The sequence below is a fragment of the Centruroides sculpturatus genome, unplaced genomic scaffold, assembly GCF_000671375.1.
Source record: "Centruroides sculpturatus isolate CEXI.00-Female unplaced genomic scaffold, Cexi_2.0 scaffold432, whole genome shotgun sequence".
Lineage (NCBI taxonomy): Eukaryota > Metazoa > Arthropoda > Arachnida > Scorpiones > Buthidae > Centruroides > Centruroides sculpturatus.
Genome location: NW_019384724.1, coordinates 166,315 through 188,180, shown reverse-complemented (window position 1 = coordinate 188,180; position 21,866 = coordinate 166,315). Strand labels below are relative to the sequence as shown.

The window sequence follows — 21,866 nt, the reverse complement described above, 5'->3', positions numbered from 1 at the left end:
TTAGCTATAATGTAATTATCTTAATCTTCACTATCGTTACTTTTTGCCCAGCGAAGCGGGTCCTTGCAGCTAGATTCTAGATTACTTAGAAAAACAGTCTTTTATATATATATAAAAAAAAAACTATATTACATACAAATAAAAACCCAGCAAAGCGGGTCCTTGCAGCTAGTTGAATAATAAATACCAATGTTTGGTTTTGTTAACTGTACACATACTTTGCTTTTTGTCCAGTACATCAATTGGCAAAACTTATGGTTTGGATATAACAAACTACCTCGATATTTCATGAACGTAAACGTCTTCTTTGGTGCAGCATCTCAAGGTTTTGCTAAAATATTTTTCAGTTTTCACAGATATTATGCAGCTAAATATATTAGCGTTGGAGGTGTTAACGTTTAAAAATTATTTTTACTTACACCTTCTATCAATTTTTATAATTTTCCTATTTATTAACGCTTTACGTTTTTATTTATGTTAATATATTGATAATAACAAGAATACTGTGAAAACTAAAGAATTTTCCGGCCGTTATATAAAAGTCGGGAGTAATTTCTGTTTGTTCGGTGTTAGTATGTGTGTGGCACGTTTCGTTCACCCTCTTTGAAGCTTAATAACCCCTGTGTTTTTTGTCGAAAATTTCTCAAATTTCGCGAGTAGGTTTGTTTATTAGTGGGATTGATGCAATTAAATTTAAATGGTTTAAACTCGCGCTTTTGAGAAAATAAAGGTGGTCGTGTGTTATATCTCGAGTAGGGTCAAACTTAAATGACGATTATATTGATTATTAGCATTTAAAACTTTCTATAAAACCCACCCCTACCTTCAAAATTAACCTTTTAGCCATTTTATAATAGTTAAAAATAGAAAACTTCTTTTTACTAACATATCATAACAGTTCGTGCTATCAAATATTGCTGGAAAAGTTAAGCAACTCGTTGCTGAAATTTCTAACCTTATCACTTTCTCCGCGGGGAAAAATTTCCGAAAACCCTTTTTAGTGTGCATTCGTATGACGTACCCAAGTGTTTCTCAACCTGTAACGAATCGTCGCCCCGTTCAGTAAAGCCGTTACGTAGTATTGCCCCCTTCACTACAAAATACCGATGCCGAGGGCAGAGACTAACTCCAAATTCGTACTGCGTTGAATAGACTAGTGACTAGTATAATGTTATTTGTTTAATTATTGTACGATGTAACGAATAAAATATCTAATTATTCTTAATACAATGTTTTACTATATCGCCCAGAAAATTGTTTTTCGCCCCCCAAAATATAAATTGTTACTAATCGCCCCCTGAATATGGAAAAACGCCCATATGGGGGCGATATCGCCCCCGTTGAGAAACACTGACGTACCCTAAGTGTGTACCAAATTTCAGCTTTCAATTCCTAGCCGTTTCAGCTCTGCGCTTATTAGAGAGGTTGCGGCCGAAGTTTTCATCTCTCAAACGTGAACGTCGAACTCGAGTGCCGCAATCTTGTAAGCCGCGCTCGACGTTCGACGTTCACGTTTGACAGATGAAAACTTCGGCCGCAACCTCTTTGTTATTATTATTATTATTATTATTATTAATCATTTCGATTATATTATAAGATATATTGCGTATAATAGTTAAGTACAGCACAAAAACATAACAAATGAACACAGAAAATAACAATAAAGGGTTAAAGTCTATTACAATAATGGATGTCCATCAAATTTCCATCAAACTGTCGCTGAGGGAAGTCTTGAACTATACGTTTAAAGACTTTTTAAAATTTAAATATATTTAATACGAAATCATTAAACTTTTATCAATATAAATAAATGATTTAAAGAAATCACAGCATAAAATAATGTTGGATAATTATAAGATATAAACGAAGATAAATATATATTTTAGATAACTACAGAGTAGAATTTATATAAATCATTTTTACTTATAATTACTACAGTTATATAAAGTATTTATACGAGAGATATCACTTGCTCAACCCTGGTTTACTGCTGACATCAATGAGGCTCACACCCTGTTTTAATGTTTCCATAATTTTGCTGCGCCCGTCCATTGAGAAGTATCTTTCTCCATATAGCATAACGGAATTATAATCAAATTCATTTAATATTCTAATTTGATTTGGCGGTAACTTAAGGAAATTCCATCTCTTATCTGCAAATGAATTAGAATACATTAAATACAAGTATTAATTGATATATATTGCAAATAATTGTTGAAATTGAAATTTCGTTACTTGGTTCTATATTTTCCCAAAATACTTTTATGTATACATCTCTGTCGGGTCGATTCTGCTCGTGGTAGAAGCCAAAAACGCGATTCAATTCATTTTCTATGATTCCATAGTTCCAGCAACCTTTTGCCAGTGATAACATTTGTTCTTTATTAATTCGACCGATATGTGAAAAACAGCTAAAAGTACACGAATTAATTATACATATTTGAAGGTTTTTTGTATTACTTACCCCTGACCTTTAAAAATTCTTACGTAATCTTTTTCATTTGGTTCTAACAAATCGAACACAAGTTTTCCGTTCGAAATACTTTTTGGTTTTCTTTGGAAAAACAAATGATTTTCAAATGTTACCGCTCGAAATGAACATAATGCACTGTATTATGAATATAACACTATGTACACAGAAGCACTTTTGTTTACATAAATAAAATAAACGATTATATTAAATAAATGCAGAATAAACATTGAGATGTTTTTCCCGGCTGTTATGTGGAACAGAGAAAATGTATAGCGATCTTTCTATTAATAATCCCTTAACATTTTCATATTTTTGGATTCACCAGGACTTGAAACGTCGTGAAACAAAAACAAGGCTGGTGAAGTCTATCTGATAGCACGCTTCACAAAAGCGAATCAAATGTTTTTTTATATAAATTTATTATAAAATTTAATTTAATAAAACATGCAAACCGGGTAGATTTTACTACAGCTTACAGTGATCGTTAACGAAAATGTTCAGTTCCTTTTTGTATATGCGTGTGGACATGCTTAATGAACAGATTGAACGGAATATAACACAGGAGACTTCAAAGCCTTATGTAATATATGTTGAAGATTTAAATAAACGAAATGGAATCGTTTAGGTGCCGAGGTGGTGAGACGAAAAGAGGAGGGCGTGGAAAAAACGGAGCTAGAGTAGCTAGAGGGAAGCAGCTGGATATAGAAGTGTTTAGTGATATTAATAAAGAATTATTCATATTATATTATCTGGTCAGTTGAGTCGTTTATAATACACCTAACGTTGAGAACTTCTAGCTAATCGAGTTTAGGCTTAAGTTATAAGCGTAATTTTCAGTTTGAATCGAATGGTTCGACGGAACATAAGATAACAAATGTCATTGCCGAAGCGCGTGGAAATCGCACAAACAGACAAAACTCCTAACATAAGTACTTTATTACTACCGTGAATCGTGCTTAAAAGAATGTTTTCTGTATTTGTGAGAGTTACAGTGTGTATGTGTGGAGGACACGAATGTGTTTATCCACTTTAAAAAATAACTCCCGTGTATTGACACTATTTTTTCACTTTAAAAGTCAAGAGTTTGGTGAGATAGAAAGAGTTAAGAAAACAAAATACCACTTCGTATACAAAACTCTATTTTCGTTAATTGATAATTAATAATATGAATTTAATTGAACTGCAGGTAAATAGCACGTGTCCAGTGAAAATGTCACATAGGTTTCATAAAATATAAAGATAGTCGAAATTATATTTAAAGTGGCCCAATTAATAGTATGTCGCTCAGATGTAGGAGCCTAGAGCCCTACAAATATGTCAATCTGCTACTGTTAGCTCAATCTCGCAATCCCAAAAACCAGCCGTATTTTATAAGAGAAAAAGGGTCAGTCCGTAGGTAAGGATACACCCAAAAAACCTACTAATATACTAATTATATTAATTACTAGTTATTTTTTTCCGATAACCGTCAAGCATAAATTTCCTTTTTAACTCATTTATATGTTTATTTATATTAGTAGTTGGAAAATAAAATAAACGATAAAAATATGAAACATTTAAAAAAAGTCCCTGTTATTTAGTTTTCCTTACATTAAAGGTTTATATGAAGAAAATTGATAAATAAATGCGCAAAATTAATATTAAATTAGCACCTAAATATGAAAAATTGCAATCTAGATTAAAAGCGAAATAATTGAGGGTAACCCTTCCTTTCCAAACATACTCATTCTAACTACGAATAGTTTACTTAACGGCCGAATTCGTCATTTTGTTGTCATTTTAACAGCAACTTTAACTGTCAACAAACGATCTCGTGATATATTTTCCCACCACGAAGGTATAAAAGCCAATTATCCTTCTCCCTCAGGGGAGTCGTTAAACGTTCGGCAGAGTAAACTGAGTGTCGAAATTGAAAGTGGATCTTCTCCGTCACCGGACTGTACTACCCTTAAAAGCCGTAAAACTTCTGCCACGAGTGAGATTAGAATTAAAGGGATATCCCTTGAGAATTCCCCAAGAAGTAAGAAACTACAGTATTATTGTAAACTCTCTCTCTCCTCCGCGAATTAGAAGGATAGTGTATGAATAAACTTGTAACTTTTATTTTCGTTAGTTGATTCAATTAAATTCTTATAAATGGAGTCTTTAGTCGACTGTGTCAACTTTTTATCGTCGACCCTCTCTGACTCTCCTCCACTCGCGTAAAGCGTAACAGAACGTTACGCCATCCTTGATAATAAAATAGGTCACCGACCTGTTGCCAGAAAGGAAGAGCACCTACGACTTCCGATCTCCCCGGCGGCTCCCAAACCGCATTGCAGTAGTTGAAATAGTAGCGAAATAAAATATTTTACGTAAAGCCGAGAAAAATGTTATTTCTGTAGGGTATGTAAACCTAATTTGTAAATTATAAGTAGATTAAAGTCTACTTGTTCGTGCTGCTTTAAGTCATGTCTATGCAAAAGCAAGATTCACGGTTGGAGGTGTATATTGTAATTTGGAACTTGCTTCTCAGGTAATGTACCTTTAATATGTTTGTGGATATAGTTGGTGTACCTATGTATTAATTACCTGTCTCTAAACTAAATGTATGTAAATTTTATATCGTTGGTGAAACCTCCTTTGATTTTATTGTCGAAAAAAGTGCGCCGTAGTGTGTTCTAAATCTAATCGATAAAAGTAGTGTAACAGTAATACTTAAAGTAAGTTTTATAGATCTAAAGATTATAATGTTAAATTTAATTTTTTTTTTAAAAATTTATAAAAAATATTTATTTGGGCAGGTATAGGAAACTGCATTTCTTTTAAATAAGTTTAAGCCTTCAAGCCTGTAGGAAATCTAATGGTAAGTTTTTCAAAAAATGAAATTATATATTCAGTTGTACTCCTGTATAGATTGTCTTCCTGTTAGATTATATATTTATTTATTTTTTAAATTTTTTGTATATTCTTTTTAATGTTTAGTTGATTGATGAAAGGCAGTGTGAGCTCGAAACGTGTAGTAATACTCGTATCAACTGAATAAAGATGAGAAAACTCCAAGCGTTTAAATAGTAGCACAAATTTTGTGTTTCAGCGCCCAAAAAAAGAAGTAATCATTTATTATATGTAATATTACAAATCTCACATAGCATAAATTTTTAAAATAATTAATTGTCTAATAATTTAATATAAATGTTTTTGAAAAATAAATGATTAGTGATTTATATACAGTCGACCCCCCCCCTATAACGTACGTTCCTATAACGACAATTCCTATAACGTAGCGAAAAAATTGTAGAAACTTTCGTATAACGTACCTCTTATAACGTCGTTTCGCGAGAAGATTGATAGAGTCTGGACCAATAGTGGATGAGCAGCCGAACTACTTTCCTCCGACCCTGCGCCACGCTACGGAGCGGCTAAATTGAGTTTGCTATCGTCTGTTTAGTATTATATATAAATTATATATAAATTAGGTACTGTACATATAATTATATATTAATTATATATAAATTAGGTACTGTATATATAATTATATATTAACTTAATTTATTGTAACTTTATTATAATTATATATATGCTTTCTGCCGCCTGGCAACACGCTACGGAGATTTTAGGCTAGTAAGTTGAGTTTATTATCGTCTGTACAGTATGTAAATTAGGTACCGTAAGTCTAATACAGCACTAATTTTATACATTTCTTGTGAAAGAAACACTTCTTATTCAACGGCCATAAAAATTATTTATATTAATGATGTCTCCAAAGGTCAAGTTATTTTTCTGCCAAAAATTCGTTATCAGAAATTGCGGCCGTCGTTTAGTGTGCTGTTCCGCGATGAAAACCAGCTTTAAGCAACGGCGTAGTCGAACGGTACACACTCGGTAAGTAATCCTATAATTTTTTGTTTATAGCATAGTTTATACAGATTATTCCCAAAAAATTATACGTATTTTGGAAATGTTGAGTGGAATTAGTCTAGAATCGGTTAATTTTATAGAAGAAAACCTTTCAAACAGCCTTAGTCCGTAAAGTTCCCACCTATCGGGCTGCGATTGGCTCATGTATTTAATCGTTCCTACAACGTAATTTTCGGTTAGCGTGGAACGTATCTAAGCGTTATAGGGGGGTCTACTGTATTACATTCCAAAATATTTATTTAGAGTGAAGTTTTAATGAGATATTATTCCTAGTAAATTCTATTGAAGTAAAATATTATTGGATATTTCAGGTTTAATTTTACGTTAAAAATATCGGCAAAAATGGAAATTTTTTACAACTGGAATTACAGACGGCACCACTGGGATTATTCAAATTTGAAAAATGTTCCGTTACATCCCAATCGTTAAAAGAGCGACAAGAAAGAAGACGAGATATATTTTGTGTTATTAATTTATTTTTGGAGTGGGCAATTGTTCCGAGGAAAAATAGAAGAAAAGTTCTCAGCCATTCAAAGGTAAAACTTTATAATCAGTTTTTCGCGCGCTGTTTTAATTATTGATTAAAAGAAAATTAAACATGTTTGTTGTTGTTGCAATAGAGAATACTTCCATACGGTTACAGAAATATTTCCAAAAATTTATAAAAATTCATAACGGGTTTAAATGCAGAATGCTTTCTTAACTAAATTCTTATTTTACAGATTATTTTAATGACTTCCGCATATTTCAGTATAAAGTTATTAACCTGCAATATGAAAAGAATTGAAGACCTATAAATACCAACTGTCGTCCGTCAATTCTTTCTTATTATCCAGAACGGAGTTAGATGAAAGACGAGACCAGATATGGAATCTATAGAGGCAGGAGGATGCCTCTAAGGATTACCTGTACATAAAATTCCGCTGCAAAGCGGAAGTCACGCTATTTCGATTGAAAAGTTTTCTTCCGAAAGCAGTTATAGATGATCTGCACGACTCTATTGTTAAAAGAAAAGAATCACGTACGGGGGCAAGACTCTGCTAATTGCAGGTGAGCATGTATTTTAAATGAAATAAATTATTAATATGATTATAAACTGCAGCTCGGCATTGTGACCGTGTCACAATAAATCACCTTTCATTATTAATAATTTTAAATATACAGGTAACCCCCGTATAACACGGGAGTTACGTTCCAAAAAAATTGCCGTGTTATGCGAATCCGTGTTATACGAAACACAGAACTAGTGCAAAAAGGGGGGTTAGGTTCCAAAAATAAAAAAAACATGCTGTTAAATCCTAATTTAAATCGGATTTATTATTCATTTCTTTCATAGGTAAAATACTTATTATTTAAGTAAATATTTTACCACAGGATTATTCATCCTGTATGATGATCTCAACATAAGCATCATCAGTTGGTAACAGTTTTTGGGTGCGTTCGTTAATAGTGGTCGCTCTGCAACGGGAGTGCGCTGCTATTTTTAGGCATTTAGTAATGATGGTGGAAGAAAGATGGCGGCTCCCGCACTATCAATAGTATCGTGATGGAGAAATCTATAATTATAAAATGAGCTTTTAGAGGCAAAAGAAGAGTCCCAGTTGTAAAATTTAACCATTAAATGGATTATTTATTGAAAGATCATTCAAAGTAGCCACGAAAACAATTACAATGCTCGCGCGGAGTTACGCGGAGGTATAAAACAACGCACCCTTTATTACATTTCATGTTGTACGAGGGTTTTACCCAATTCCCGAATCGTGTTAGAGTGAACCCGTGCTATAGAAGTGCCGTGTTATACGGGGGTTACCTGTAGTTTAAAAGTATTCATCCCTTTTCAATAAAATGCGAATAAAATATTATTTTTCGAATGTTAATTGTAAATTTCGAAAAAATACAGAGATGAAAACCATTGGTATTTAAATATTAGATGGTGTCATTTATTTTTTCCACAAAATTGACAGTTCATTTACAGAGAAAATAAACGAATGCCCATTGAGATACAGAAGCGGTAAACTGTATTTTCATTTTCATTATTGAATAGATTAGACTCATCAGGAAAGAAGTTAAAATGTTTCAGAAAGAATCGTGTGTATTTGTATTTCTGCCGTCGTCTTCGCTTTCGTCAGAAATGAAAAGAGAACAGGAAACGACAATAATTAGCTTTAACACCCAACATTTCGCTCGTTACTACTGACGTCGAGGATAGGTTTATTTTACACTCTGTTGATACCTCTCAATTTTTTTGCGTACGTGAAGACAGAGTGATGATTCTGTTGTTCTTTTTTCGGTACGACAAAGTGAAAGGAATCGTATGAATTCTCATGCAGAAATAGGTTAGTCTTTTATCGTTCCTTTGATCATCGTCACTTTTATTGCAACATTCAAGAAATTAAAGTAATTATTTATAGTGCTGATCTGAAGGAAATCTCGTTGACGATTACATTAGAAAGAAAAAAAAAGGAAGAAGATTTCCTAAGAAGATGAAGACGATTTCTCAGGTAACATTTCTTGATATATCGAATGGCCCTAGAGTTTGGTTTGTGGAATGTGCTAACAAGTATTGGAAGTGCTTTACGTTTTTCTGTTGAATGAAGTTTCTAGACTTATTGTAAACAAACGTAAGTATATCTTTCATTTTTTCTTACGCATTGTTAAAACCACAATAATTAGAAAAAGGTTAGAAATAGTTGTTTTTAAAATTTCAAATTCTTCAATCAAAGCTGTGAAATATGAAAATAAAAGGAAAGAATCTTCGTAAAATACAGTATTATCTGATCTACTTCTTTCTAAACATAGCTGATAAATCTATTTTAAATATCCTATTAATAATTAATTAATGCATTTTACATGTATACGTATTCCTATTTTAAAAAGAATTAACTTAAAATGGTTTGTTTTTCAGATCTTGAACCCAGCTTTAATTTTGCGGCGTTACGTGTCTATGAAAGAATTTCTAAAATTATTTAATTTGTTTTATAAAATAATGTATGACATCATTATCGTATCTGATTTCATTCAAAAGTTTATTTTCAGATTCACTATCAACTAATAAAGAGAAGAGAACAAATGGAGAATTGTCTCCAGGAAAAAGGATGAGTCCAGGAATGCGTTTAACTTCTGTTTACAAAAGACTAAATTGAAGACAGTGATAAGAAATTATACAAGAATATGAAAAAAAGGAAAAACATGTATCAAGCAATTGAAGAGAAAATGAAATGAAGATATTTTAAATAATTTTCAAATATGTTATATTTTAAAATACACTTTATATAAATTGTTTTGAGATAAATGTATAAATTACATTGATTTGTGATAGTATGTTTATACTGCTTGGAGATATTCGCAAATACTGGTGTAAGCAGTTTGTATGATGTATTGTTTGATGTTGTGTGGTCCAGTTAGTTTAAAGAAACTTGTTAGAAAAAAGAATTTTCCTTTTATCTGCACACACACTTTAACAATCTTTTAAAATCAGCAATTAAATTTAGATATTTACATATTCGACTAGCGATAAATTGAAAGTTTTGGTTTTAATGCTCTTATCATATTTTATAGGTTTAAACTATCAGAAGTCAAGAAATGGGAAGTATCAATGTGGCAGTTGCGAGAAAGAATTCCTTTCGAAGAAAGGATTAAAATATCATCGAAGGATTCACACTGGAGAGAAACTCTTTGTCTGTAATCATTGCAAACAACGTTTTACACAAAAAGGAAATCTGACTGTACATCTCCGAACTCACACGGGAGAGAAGCCATTCTCTTGCGACTTTTGCAATCGAAGTTTTTCGCAAAAACATCATCTGACAGAACATTTTCGTCTTCACAGCGGAGAGAAACCATTCTCGTGCAATCATTGCTCACAAAAATTTCATTTAAAATTTGCTTTGAAGTATCATATTATTAAACATCATAATATTAAAGAATAATGAATTTTATGGAAATGATTTTAGTACATTTCTTCGAAAAATATGTAATACTCGTATTTTAGATCTTATTGAACATGAAACACAAAATTTATAAAACGTTTACAATCGTTCTATAATCGAACCAATATGTAATAACAAATTCGAATTTAAAATGGTTCGAACATTTTTAAAATCGAAATAGATAAAAATATTTATAACAATGTCTGAAATGTTATTAATTTAATACACTTAAGTACTCAATGAAGACTATATCCTCCCCCTCTTCCCACGCGGGGAAATTTTGAAAAATCCCTTCTTAGTGTCCGTTTCCATGACGTATTCTAACTGTCTACCAAATTTCACCTTTTTAGGTTAAGTGGTTTTCTCTGGGCGATGATGAATCAGTGAGTCATTCATTCAGTAAGTCAGGACAAGCAATTTTATATATTTAGATTAATGTATTTTTTCGTACATAATTGATTTCCGAAATATCGATTTTCCGAACAACCGCAGTCCCCAATTGACTCGGATAATCGACGCTCTACTGTAATTTAATATAAATAAAATGTTTTTGATAAATAAACGATTAGTAAATATTTTATTATTATGATAATAACCGTCGCCAGGTGGAAAAATTAACCACCGGCACTGTATATTACATTCCAAAATATTTATTTATAGTAAATTTATCGTGTCTATTTGTTTTTCCGCCGCCGTCTTCGGTTCTGTCTGAACTAAAAATAGAAGTGGAAACGACAATAAATAGCTTTAACACGCAACACTTCGCTCGTTACTACTGACGTCTTTTCGTTGTCGTTCGTGTCGAGAAACGTCGAGGATAGTTTTATTTTACACTCTGTTGATACCTCACAATTCTTCGCGTATGTGAAGACAGAGTGACGATTCTATTGTACTTTCTTCCCTACGACGAAGTGAACGGAAGTTCGTGGAATTCTCGTGCAGAAATGGGTCAGTTCTTTTTATCATTCCTTTGATCGTCGTCACTTATTTCTACATTCAAGAAAGTAAAGTAATCTTTTATAGTGCTGATCTGAAGAAAATCTCGTTGACGATTACGTTAGAAAAAAAAATTTCCCAAGTAGCTGAAGACGATTTCTCAGGTAATATTTATTGATATATCGAATAGCCTTAGAGTTCGGTTTGTGGAGTGTGCTAACGAGTATTGAGAGTGTTTTACGTTTTTTTGTTGTATAAAGTTTTTTGGCTTAATGTAGACAAACCTAAGTAAATCTTTTATTTTTTTCTCACGCGTTCTCAAAACCAGAATTTGAAAAAAGGTTAGAAGTGGTTGTTTTTAAAATTTCAAATTCTTCAATCAAAGCTGTGAAATCTATATCTATATGTGTATATATAAAAATGGACGCGTGTCCTTATATTTTACTTTTTCGCCAAAACTACACATCGCACATGAATGGTGTTTGTATGTAGTAGTAGCCTTAAGTCTGCATTCGTGCACTATGGTGGATGTGTCTCGATAGCTATAAGGGTGCGGGAGATATGGGGCTGAAAGTGATTTTGTATTTCGAATTTTATGTTCGAATTCGAACAATATTCGAATTAAATTTCGAAAATTAGTTCGATTATAGAACGATTGTAAACGTTCCAGAAACGTTAAAAATAGTTCGTTTGACTGGACGTAAACAGGAGACGTTCAGAAATAGAATCGGGACCAGGTTTCTAATTAGTCTGGAAACGTGGGACCTAATTCTTGCATTCTGTGAAAACCGGTAAGATTGGCTATAACGGAGTTATCTTCATCTTCACTATCGTTACTTTTTACCCACAAATAAAAACTTAGCGAAGCGGGTCCTTGCAGCTAGTATAAAAATAAAAGTAAAGAATCTTCGTAAGACACAGTATTATCTGATCTACTTGTTTCCGAACATAGCGGATAAAACTATTTTAAATATCCTATTAATAATTAATTAATGCATTTCACACGTATACGTATTCCTGTTTAAGAAAATAAACTTAAAATCCTTTATTTTCCAGATCTTGAATCCACACAGCTTTAATTTTGTGGCGTGACGTGTCCAAGAAAGAATTTCTAAAATTATTTAACCTGTTTTATAAAATAATGTATGACGTCATTCTCGTATCTGATTTCATTCAAAACTTTATTTTTAGATTTACTATCAATTAATAGAAAGAAGATTAACAAATAAAAAATTGTTTCCAGGAAAAAGGATGAGTCGAGGAATGCGTTCAACTTCTGTTTACAAAAGACTAAATTGAAGAGTGTGATAAGAAATTATACAAGAATATGAAAAAAGGAAGAATATATGTCAAGCAAATGAAGAGAAAATGAAATGAAGATATTTTAAATAATTTCCAAATATGTTATTTGTTAAAATACACTTCGTATAAATTGTTTTGAGATAAATGTATAAATTACTTTAATTTGTGGTAGTATGTTTATACTGTTTGGAAATATTCACAAATACTAATGTAAGCAGTTTATGTATGATCTATTGTTTGATGTGATGTGGTCCAGATAGTTGCAAGGTTTAAACGTTAGTTTAAAAAAACTTGTTAGAAAAAAAAAGATTTCCTTTTATCTGCGCACACACTTTAACAATCCTTTAAAATCAGCGATTAATTTTATATATTTACATATTCGATTAGCAATAAATTGAAGGGTTTTAATGCTCTTATCATATTTTACAGGTTTAAACAATCAGAAGTCAAGAAATGGGAAGTATCGATGTGGCAGTTGCGAGAAAGAATTCGTTTCGGAAAAGGGGTTAAAATGTCATCGAAGAATTCATACTGGAGAAGGGCTCTTGTCTTGCAAATACTGCAATCGTCAGTTCACCCAAACGTGTCATCTAGTTGACCACGTCAAGACTCACACCAGAGACAAACTCTTTGTTTGTGATCATTGCAAACAACGCTTTACACAAAAATCAAATCTGATTGCACATCTCCGAACTCACACAGGGGAGAAGCCATTCTCGTGTAATCATTGCTCACAAAAATTTCGTTTTAAATCTTCTTTAAAGTATCATATTAATAAATATCATAATAGTAATGAATAATGACTTTTACGGAAATGATTTTAGTACATTTCTTCGAAAAATATGTAATACTCGTATTTTATTGAACATGAAACAAGAACTTTCTAAAGTTCTATTTGTTTTGTAACTTTTATTTTGTGCATAAAACAATTGATTTTATCTACCGAGAAAACGATAGTTTTTAGAATAAATACAAATTTCATTGATTAAAAGGTAATATAGTTATTGTATTTTTATTTGTTTAAGTACGTGTCATTTATTTAAGGCGATAACATTTCTATTATGTACGAAGAATTCGTTTATTGTTAGAATAAGTGTTTGAATTTCAGTGAACTGAATTAGAAAAACTGGTGAAAAAGAGTACATTTTCTAACAGTTTTAATAAAGTTATGAATTGCATAATTGCACATAAACTGGAAAAAGTTTTTAAAAGCCTTATTTAACGTTGAAAATTTTCTTTAGTTAATATCTTTACTCATTAATGAATCTATAATTAAAGTTCGTTTCACAGCTTAGACAAAATCACGGCTTTTATTTAATTTCATTTATTGTATATACTGGATCTTATAATCAAAAAAGTTCTACCGTCAAAAGTGAGGGTACCATGATAGAAGTTTCAACCTTCTAGATAAAAAAACGAAAATTGAAAACGATATAAAAAACTAAAATAATTACACAATAAAAAAATTTAAACTGTACTGTAATTACATAACTAAAATACATTATATTTTTCTAGTATTAGATTAACTTTTTATTTTAATATATTTTGATCTAATACCAGAAAAAATAATTTATTTAAACGATATATATATCACAGGTCTGACAAAAAACTTAATTTAATGCAAGAAAAAGAAATAGTGTATTCATTTAATTGTAATTGTGATCTAGCTGAAACTTACATAGGTGAAACGAAACGGACATTAGTAACAAAAATAAAATAACACATACGCGCTATAAAAGGTAATTATGCAAATTATTCTGTTGCAGAACACTGTAATAATGATGGGTGCTAAATAAATATAGCTTAAATACAATAGAAATTAAAAAGAAAGGGTCTAATAATTACTAAAAACAATTATATTAACATATAAACACAAAGAAACAGAATAAATAACGTTTGTAGAGAAATATTTCCTTTTGACTGTACATACATTGATGATACTTAGTTTATTTTTTGTCCCTTCACACGCTACACGAGGCATTACAATTCTCTCGGTTGAGTCTTAAGAATAACAATTAAGGAAGAATAATTCATCAATCCTGGGACACTATATTCGATGACGTTTACAAAAAGCAAAGAGTATGAGTGGTTGAAAAACTCACCTTATCTTGAGGTAGTTAGCTAGTGGTGAATAGAACCTCGATGTAAGTTAAAAATTATTGGTTGGTATTGTAAGTTTTTTTAAAAAATTAATGGTTTATTTTATTTTGTTTATACAAAAAAATAAAATCATGTAAATTTGTAATTAATATTTTTGGAAATATAATCCAATTGTAAACAGTATTAGAAAAGGTTTTTATTGTAAGTTTTTTAAAGAAGTATTTTATTATCGGGAATTTATTATATACTTCATACACAATATCTTCTTTATTTAATTATTGTTTTTTAGTGGTTTGTAGTAATAATGCTGATGAGGGGCATGTTGGTCCGAAACACGTGTAAGTGTACAGAAAAAAATTTCTACTACGGGTGATATAATAAAAAAATTGTTTTTCTGAACTAACTCTCATTATTGTGTCAAATTTTTAAACACAAGTATAAAGTCCTATTAATTTAAGAAATGATCTAAATATATAAAATTACTTGTCCTGACTGAGTCACTGACTGATTCATCATCGCCCAGAGCAAACCGCTTAACATATAAAGAGGTGAAATTTGGTACACAGTTAGNCTTTTTCTTTTCTTTAAGGTTAACTTTGAAATGATTTTCCGATTGTAGTACATACATTTGCTATTTGTGGTGAAAATTTGTTAGCAGTAGAACACTGATTCAAACACAGTGTAAATGTCTGTATAATATAAGTAGCTTTGTTTATATTTATAGACGTTTAAACTATAGCGTGTGTTACGCTATTGTTTAAACGTGCTTAAAATCGAAAAACACTGTTTTTGTTTTTTATCGAAGCTTTGCCGACGATTGACATCACACCATCGTTGTTCTATAAGCTTGAATTTAATGGAAGTGGAAGGACGAGTCTTGGGATGGTGATGACACAGATGAAAGATAGATATAATCATGGCAGAGAAATGATTTATTTTTTATAGAAGTAAACCCTTTTCCTCTAAACTTCTTATGCTTGACAGCTATTTTTAAAGCTCAATTTAAACTTTTAAGGTGTGTTATTTTTTTAATTATTTATAATTATCCATTCTGCAAAAGAAAGAAACGGGTATTNTTTGCGGCGTTACGTGTCTATGAAAGAATTTCTAAAATTATTTAATTTGTTTTATAAAATAATGTATGACATCATTATCGTATCTGATTTCATTCAAAAGTTTATTTTCAGATTCACTATCAACTAATAAAGAGAAGAGAACAAATGGAGAATTGTCTCCAGGAAAAAGGATGAGTCCAGGAATGCGTTTAACTTCTGTTTACAAAAGACTAAATTGAAGACAGTGATAAGAAATTATACAAGAATATGAAAAAAAGGAAAAACATGTATCAAGCAATTGAAGAGAAAATGAAATGAAGATATTTTAAATAATTTTCAAATATGTTATATTTTAAAATACACTTTATATAAATTGTTTTGAGATAAATGTATAAATTACATTGATTTGTGATAGTATGTTTATACTGCTTGGAGATATTCGCAAATACTGGTGTAAGCAGTTTGTATGATGTATTGTGTGATGTTGTGTGGTCCAGTTAGTTTAAAGAAACTTGTTAGAAAAAAGAATTTTCCTTTTATCTGCACACACACTTTAACAATCTTTTAAAATCAGCAATTAAATTTAGATATTTACATATTCGACTAGCGATAAATTGAAAGTTTTGGTTTTAATGCTCTTATCATATTTTATAGGTTTAAACTATCAGAAGTCAAGAAATGGGAAGTATCAATGTGGCAGTTGCGAGAAAGAATTCCTTTCGAAGAAAGGATTAAAATATCATCGAAGGATTCACACTGGAGAGAAACTCTTTGTCTGTAATCATTGCAAACAACGTTTTACACAAAAAGGAAATCTGACTGTACATCTCCGAACTCACACGGGAGAGAAGCCATTCTCTTGCGACTTTTGCAATCGAAGTTTTTCGCAAAAACATCATCTGACAGAACATTTTCGTCTTCACAGCGGAGAGAAACCATTCTCGTGCAATCATTGCTCACAAAAATTTCATTTAAAATTTGCTTTGAAGTATCATATTATTAAACATCATAATATTAAAGAATAATGAATTTTATGGAAATGATTTTAGTACATTTCTTCGAAAAATATGTAATACTCGTATTTTAGATCTTATTGAACATGAAACACAAAATTTATAAAACGTTTACAATCGTTCTATAATCGAACCAATATGTAATAACAAATTCGAATTTAAAATGGTTCGAACATTTTTAAAATCGAAATAGATAAAAATATTTATAACAATGTCTGAAATGTTATTAATTTAATACACTTAAGTACTCAATGAAGACTATATCCTCCCCCTCTTCCCACGCGGGGAAATTTTGAAAAATCCCTTCTTAGTGTCCATTTCCATGACGTATTCTAACTGTCTACCAAATTTCACCTTTTTAGGTTAAGCGGTTTTCTCTGGGCGATGATGAATCAGTGAGTCATTCATTCAGTAAGTCAGGACAAGCAATTTTATATATTTAGATTAATGTATTTTTTCGTACATAATTGATTTCCGAAATATCGATTTTCCGAACAACCGCAGTCCCCAATTGACTCGGATAATCGACGCTCTACTGTAATTTAATATAAATAAAATGTTTTTGATAAATAAACGATTAGTAAATATTTTATAATTATGATAATAACCGTCGCCAGGTCGAAAAATTAACCACCGGCACTGTATATTACATTCCAAAATATTTATTTATAGTAAATTTATCGTGTCTATTTGTTTTTCCGCCGCCGTCTTCGGTTCTGTCTGAACTAAAAATAGAAGTGGAAACGACAATAAATAGCTTTAACACGCAACACTTCGCTCGTTACTACTGACGTCTTTTCGTTGTCGTTCGTGTCGAGAAACGTCGAGGATAGTTTTATTTTACACTCTGTTGATACCTCACAATTCTTCGCGTATGTGAAGACAGAGTGACGATTCTATTGTACTTTCTTCCCTACGACGAAGTGAACGGAAGTTCGTGGAATTCTCGTGCAGAAATGGGTCAGTTCTTTTTATCATTCCTTTGATCGTCGTCACTTATTTCTACATTCAAGAAAGTAAAGTAATCTTTTATAGTGCTGATCTGAAGAAAATCTCGTTGACGATTACGTTAGAAAAAAAAATTTCCCAAGTAGCTGAAGACGATTTCTCAGGTAATATTTATTGATATATCGAATAGCCTTAGAGTTCGGTTTGTGGAGTGTGCTAACGAGTATTGAGAGTGTTTTACGTTTTTTTGTTGTATAAAGTTTTTTGGCTTAATGTAGACAAACCTAAGTAAATCTTTTATTTTTTTCTCACGCGTTCTCAAAACCAGAATTTGAAAAAAGGTTAGAAGTGGTTGTTTTTAAAATTTCAAATTCTTCAATCAAAGCTGTGAAATCTATATCTATATGTGTATATATAAAAATGGACGCGTGTCCTTATATTTTACTTTTTCGCCAAAACTACACATCGCACATGAATGGTGTTTGTATGTAGTAGTAGCCTTAAGTCTGCATTCGTGCACTATGGTGGATGTGTCTCGATAGCTATAAGGGTGCGGGAGATATGGGGCTGAAAGTGATTTTGTATTTCGAATTTTATGTTCGAATTCGAACAATATTCGAATTAAATTTCGAAAATTAGTTCGATTATAGAACGATTGTAAACGTTCCAGAAACGTTAAAAATAGTTCGTTTGACTGGACGTAAACAGGAGACGTTCAGAAATAGAATCGGGACCAGGTTTCTAATTAGTCTGGAAACGTGGGACCTAATTCTTGCATTCTGTGAAAACCGGTAAGATTGGCTATAACGGAGTTATCTTCATCTTCACTATCGTTACTTTTTACCCACAAATAAAAACTTAGCGAAGCGGGTCCTTGCAGCTAGTATAAAAATAAAAGTAAAGAATCTTCGTAAGACACAGTATTATCTGATCTACTTGTTTCCGAACATAGCGGATAAAACTATTTTAAATATCCTATTAATAATTAATTAATGCATTTCACACGTATACGTATTCCTGTTTAAGAAAATAAACTTAAAATCCTTTATTTTCCAGATCTTGAATCCACACAGCTTTAATTTTGTGGCGTGACGTGTCCAAGAAAGAATTTCTAAAATTATTTAACCTGTTTTATAAAATAATGTATGACGTCATTCTCGTATCTGATTTCATTCAAAACTTTATTTTTAGATTTACTATCAATTAATAGAAAGAAGATTAACAAATAAAAAATTGTTTCCAGGAAAAAGGATGAGTCGAGGAATGCGTTCAACTTCTGTTTACAAAAGACTAAATTGAAGAGTGTGATAAGAAATTATACAAGAATATGAAAAAAGGAAGAATATATGTCAAGCAAACGAAGAGAAAATGAAATGAAGATATTTTAAATAATTTCCAAATATGTTATTTGTTAAAATACACTTCGTATAAATTGTTTTGAGATAAATGTATAAATTACTTTAATTTGTGGTAGTATGTTTATACTGTTTGGAAATATTCACAAATACTAATGTAAGCAGTTTATGTATGATCTATTGTTTGATGTGATGTGGTCCAGATAGTTGCAAGGTTTAAACGTTAGTTTAAAAAAACTTGTTAGAAAAAAAAAGATTTCCTTTTATCTGCGCACACACTTTAACAATCCTTTAAAATCAGCGATTAATTTTATATATTTACATATTCGATTAGCAATAAATTGAAGGGTTTTAATGCTCTTATCATATTTTACAGGTTTAAACAATCAGAAGTCAAGAAATGGGAAGTATCGATGTGGCAGTTGCGAGAAAGAATTCGTTTCGGAAAAGGGGTTAAAATGTCATCGAAGAATTCATACTGGAGAAGGGCTCTTGTCTTGCAAATACTGCAATCGTCAGTTCACCCAAACGTGTCATCTAGTTGACCACGTCAAGACTCACACCAGAGACAAACTCTTTGTTTGTGATCATTGCAAACAACGCTTTACACAAAAATCAAATCTGATTGCACATCTCCGAACTCACACAGGGGAGAAGCCATTCTCGTGTAATCATTGCTCACAAAAATTTCGTTTTAAATCTTCTTTAAAGTATCATATTAATAAATATCATAATAGTAATGAATAATGACTTTTACGGAAATGATTTTAGTACATTTCTTCGAAAAATATGTAATACTCGTATTTTATTGAACATGAAACAAGAACTTTCTAAAGTTCTATTTGTTTTGTAACTTTTATTTTGTGCATAAAACAATTGATTTTATCTACCGAGAAAACGATAGTTTTTAGAATAAATACAAATTTCATTGATTAAAAGGTAATATAGTTATTGTATTTTTATTTGTTTAAGTACGTGTCATTTATTTAAGGCGATAACATTTCTATTATGTACGAAGAATTCGTTTATTGTTAGAATAAGTGTTTGAATTTCAGTGAACTGAATTAGAAAAACTGGTGAAAAAGAGTACATTTTCTAACAGTTTTAATAAAGTTATGAATTGCATAATTGCACATAAACTGGAAAAAGTTTTTAAAAGCCTTATTTAACGTTGAAAATTTTCTTTAGTTAATATCTTTACTCATTAATGAATCTATAATTAAAGTTCGTTTCACAGCTTAGACAAAATCACGGCTTTTATTTAATTTCATTTATTGTATATACTGGATCTTATAATCAAAAAAGTTCTACCGTCAAAAGTGAGGGTACCATGATAGAAGTTTCAACCTTCTAGATAAAAAAACGAAAATTGAAAACGATATAAAAAACTAAAATAATTACACAATAAAAAAATTTAAACTGTACTGTAATTACATAACTAAAATACATTATATTTTTCTAGTATTAGATTAACTTTTTATTTTAATATATTTTGATCTAATACCAGAAAAAATAATTTATTTAAACGATATATATATCACAGGTCTGACAAAAAACTTAATTTAATGCAAGAAAAAGAAATAGTGTATTCATTTAATTGTAATTGTGATCTAGCTGAAACTTACATAGGTGAAACGAAACGGACATTAGTAACAAAAATAAAATAACACATACGCGCTATAAAAGGTAATTATGCAAATTATTCTGTTGCAGAACACTGTAATAATGATGGGTGCTAAATAAATATAGCTTAAATACAATAGAAATTAAAAAGAAAGGGTCTAATAATTACTAAAAACAATTATATTAACATATAAACACAAAGAAACAGAATAAATAACGTTTGTAGAGAAATATTTCCTTTTGACTGTACATACATTGATGATACTTAGTTTATTTTTTGTCCCTTCACACGCTACACGAGGCATTACAATTCTCTCGGTTGAGTCTTAAGAATAACAATTAAGGAAGAATAATTCATCAATCCTGGGACACTATATTCGATGACGTTTACAAAAAGCAAAGAGTATGAGTGGTTGAAAAACTCACCTTATCTTGAGGTAGTTAGCTAGTGGTGAATAGAACCTCGATGTAAGTTAAAAATTATTGGTTGGTATTGTAAGTTTTTTTTAAAAAATTAATGGTTTATTTTATTTTGTTTATACAAAAAAATAAAATCATGTAAATTTGTAATTAATATTTTTGGAAATATAATCCAATTGTAAACAGTATTAGAAAAGGTTTTTATTGTAAGTTTTTTAAAGAAGTATTTTATTATCGGGAATTTATTATATACTTCATACACAATATCTTCTTTATTTAATTATTGTTTTTTAGTGGTTTGTAGTAATAATGCTGATGAGGGGCATGTTGGTCCGAAACACGTGTAAGTGTACAGAAAAAAATTTCTACTACGGGTGATATAATAAAAAAATTGTTTTTCTGAACTAACTCTCATTATTGTGTCAAATTTTTAAACACAAGTATAAAGTCCTATTAATTTAAGAAATGATCTAAATATATAAAATTACTTGTCCTGACTGAGTCACTGACTGATTCATCATCGCCCAGAGCAAACCGCTTAACATATAAAGAGGTGAAATTTGGTACACAGTTAGGGTGCGACTATGCAGACGCGAATTTAGAGCGAGCGAGAGGTTGCGAGCGATTTAGTTTTCGCAAAGGAAAACCATGCACAAACGAGAAGCGAGAAATAACGCTGGCGAGAGCGAATTTCTGGTTCTCGCACATATCTGACAGGTTTTGATATTTATCGCGTCTCGTCTCTTCTCGCCACATATTCTCGCTCACTCGGAAAATTCGCTCGCTCGCGTCTGCATAGTCGCACCCTTAGT

The 21,866-nt window shown here is 31.0% G+C and overlaps 3 protein-coding genes across 3 annotated transcripts in view; 2 read left to right on the top strand and 1 right to left on the bottom strand.

Moving 5' to 3' along the window:
• The window catches only part of LOC111628080 (zinc finger protein 585B-like), a 22,371-nt gene extending 5,289 nt beyond the window's left edge, over positions 1 to 17,082 (top strand). The window contains exons 2-10 of the mRNA XM_023371802.1: positions 5,257 to 5,318; positions 5,438 to 5,564; positions 6,685 to 6,909; positions 7,096 to 7,423; positions 8,418 to 8,709; positions 8,785 to 10,299; positions 11,177 to 11,402; positions 12,970 to 13,301; positions 16,283 to 17,082. Coding sequence (XP_023227570.1) covers positions 9,910 to 10,299; positions 11,177 to 11,402; positions 12,970 to 13,301; positions 16,283 to 16,720 — 1,386 coding nt within the window. The 5' untranslated portion in view covers positions 5,257 to 5,318; positions 5,438 to 5,564; positions 6,685 to 6,909; ... (1 more) ...; positions 8,418 to 8,709; positions 8,785 to 9,909 and the 3' untranslated portion in view covers positions 16,721 to 17,082. The remainder of the gene's footprint in view (positions 1 to 5,256; positions 5,319 to 5,437; positions 5,565 to 6,684; positions 6,910 to 7,095; positions 7,424 to 8,417; positions 8,710 to 8,784; positions 10,300 to 11,176; positions 11,403 to 12,969; positions 13,302 to 16,282) is intronic.
• LOC111628081 (astacin-like metalloprotease toxin 2) lies at positions 1,966 to 2,374 on the bottom strand. Its single transcript, XM_023371804.1, has 2 exons — positions 2,236 to 2,374; positions 1,966 to 2,153 (listed from the first exon to the last, which is right to left on the bottom strand). Exons 1-2 carry the CDS (start codon positions 2,372 to 2,374, stop codon positions 1,966 to 1,968), a joined length of 327 nt encoding a protein of 108 aa, XP_023227572.1.
• A 13-nt stretch (positions 17,083 to 17,095) lies between the features above and the next one.
• On the top strand, positions 17,096 to 19,926 carry LOC111628079 (oocyte zinc finger protein XlCOF19-like). The gene is made up of 3 exons (XM_023371801.1): positions 17,096 to 17,103; positions 17,591 to 17,820; positions 19,388 to 19,926. The coding sequence occupies exons 1-3, from the start codon at positions 17,096 to 17,098 to the stop codon at positions 19,756 to 19,758; spliced, it is 609 nt and encodes a 202-aa protein (XP_023227569.1). The 3' UTR covers positions 19,759 to 19,926.
• Positions 19,927 to 21,866: the final 1,940 nt, after the last annotated feature.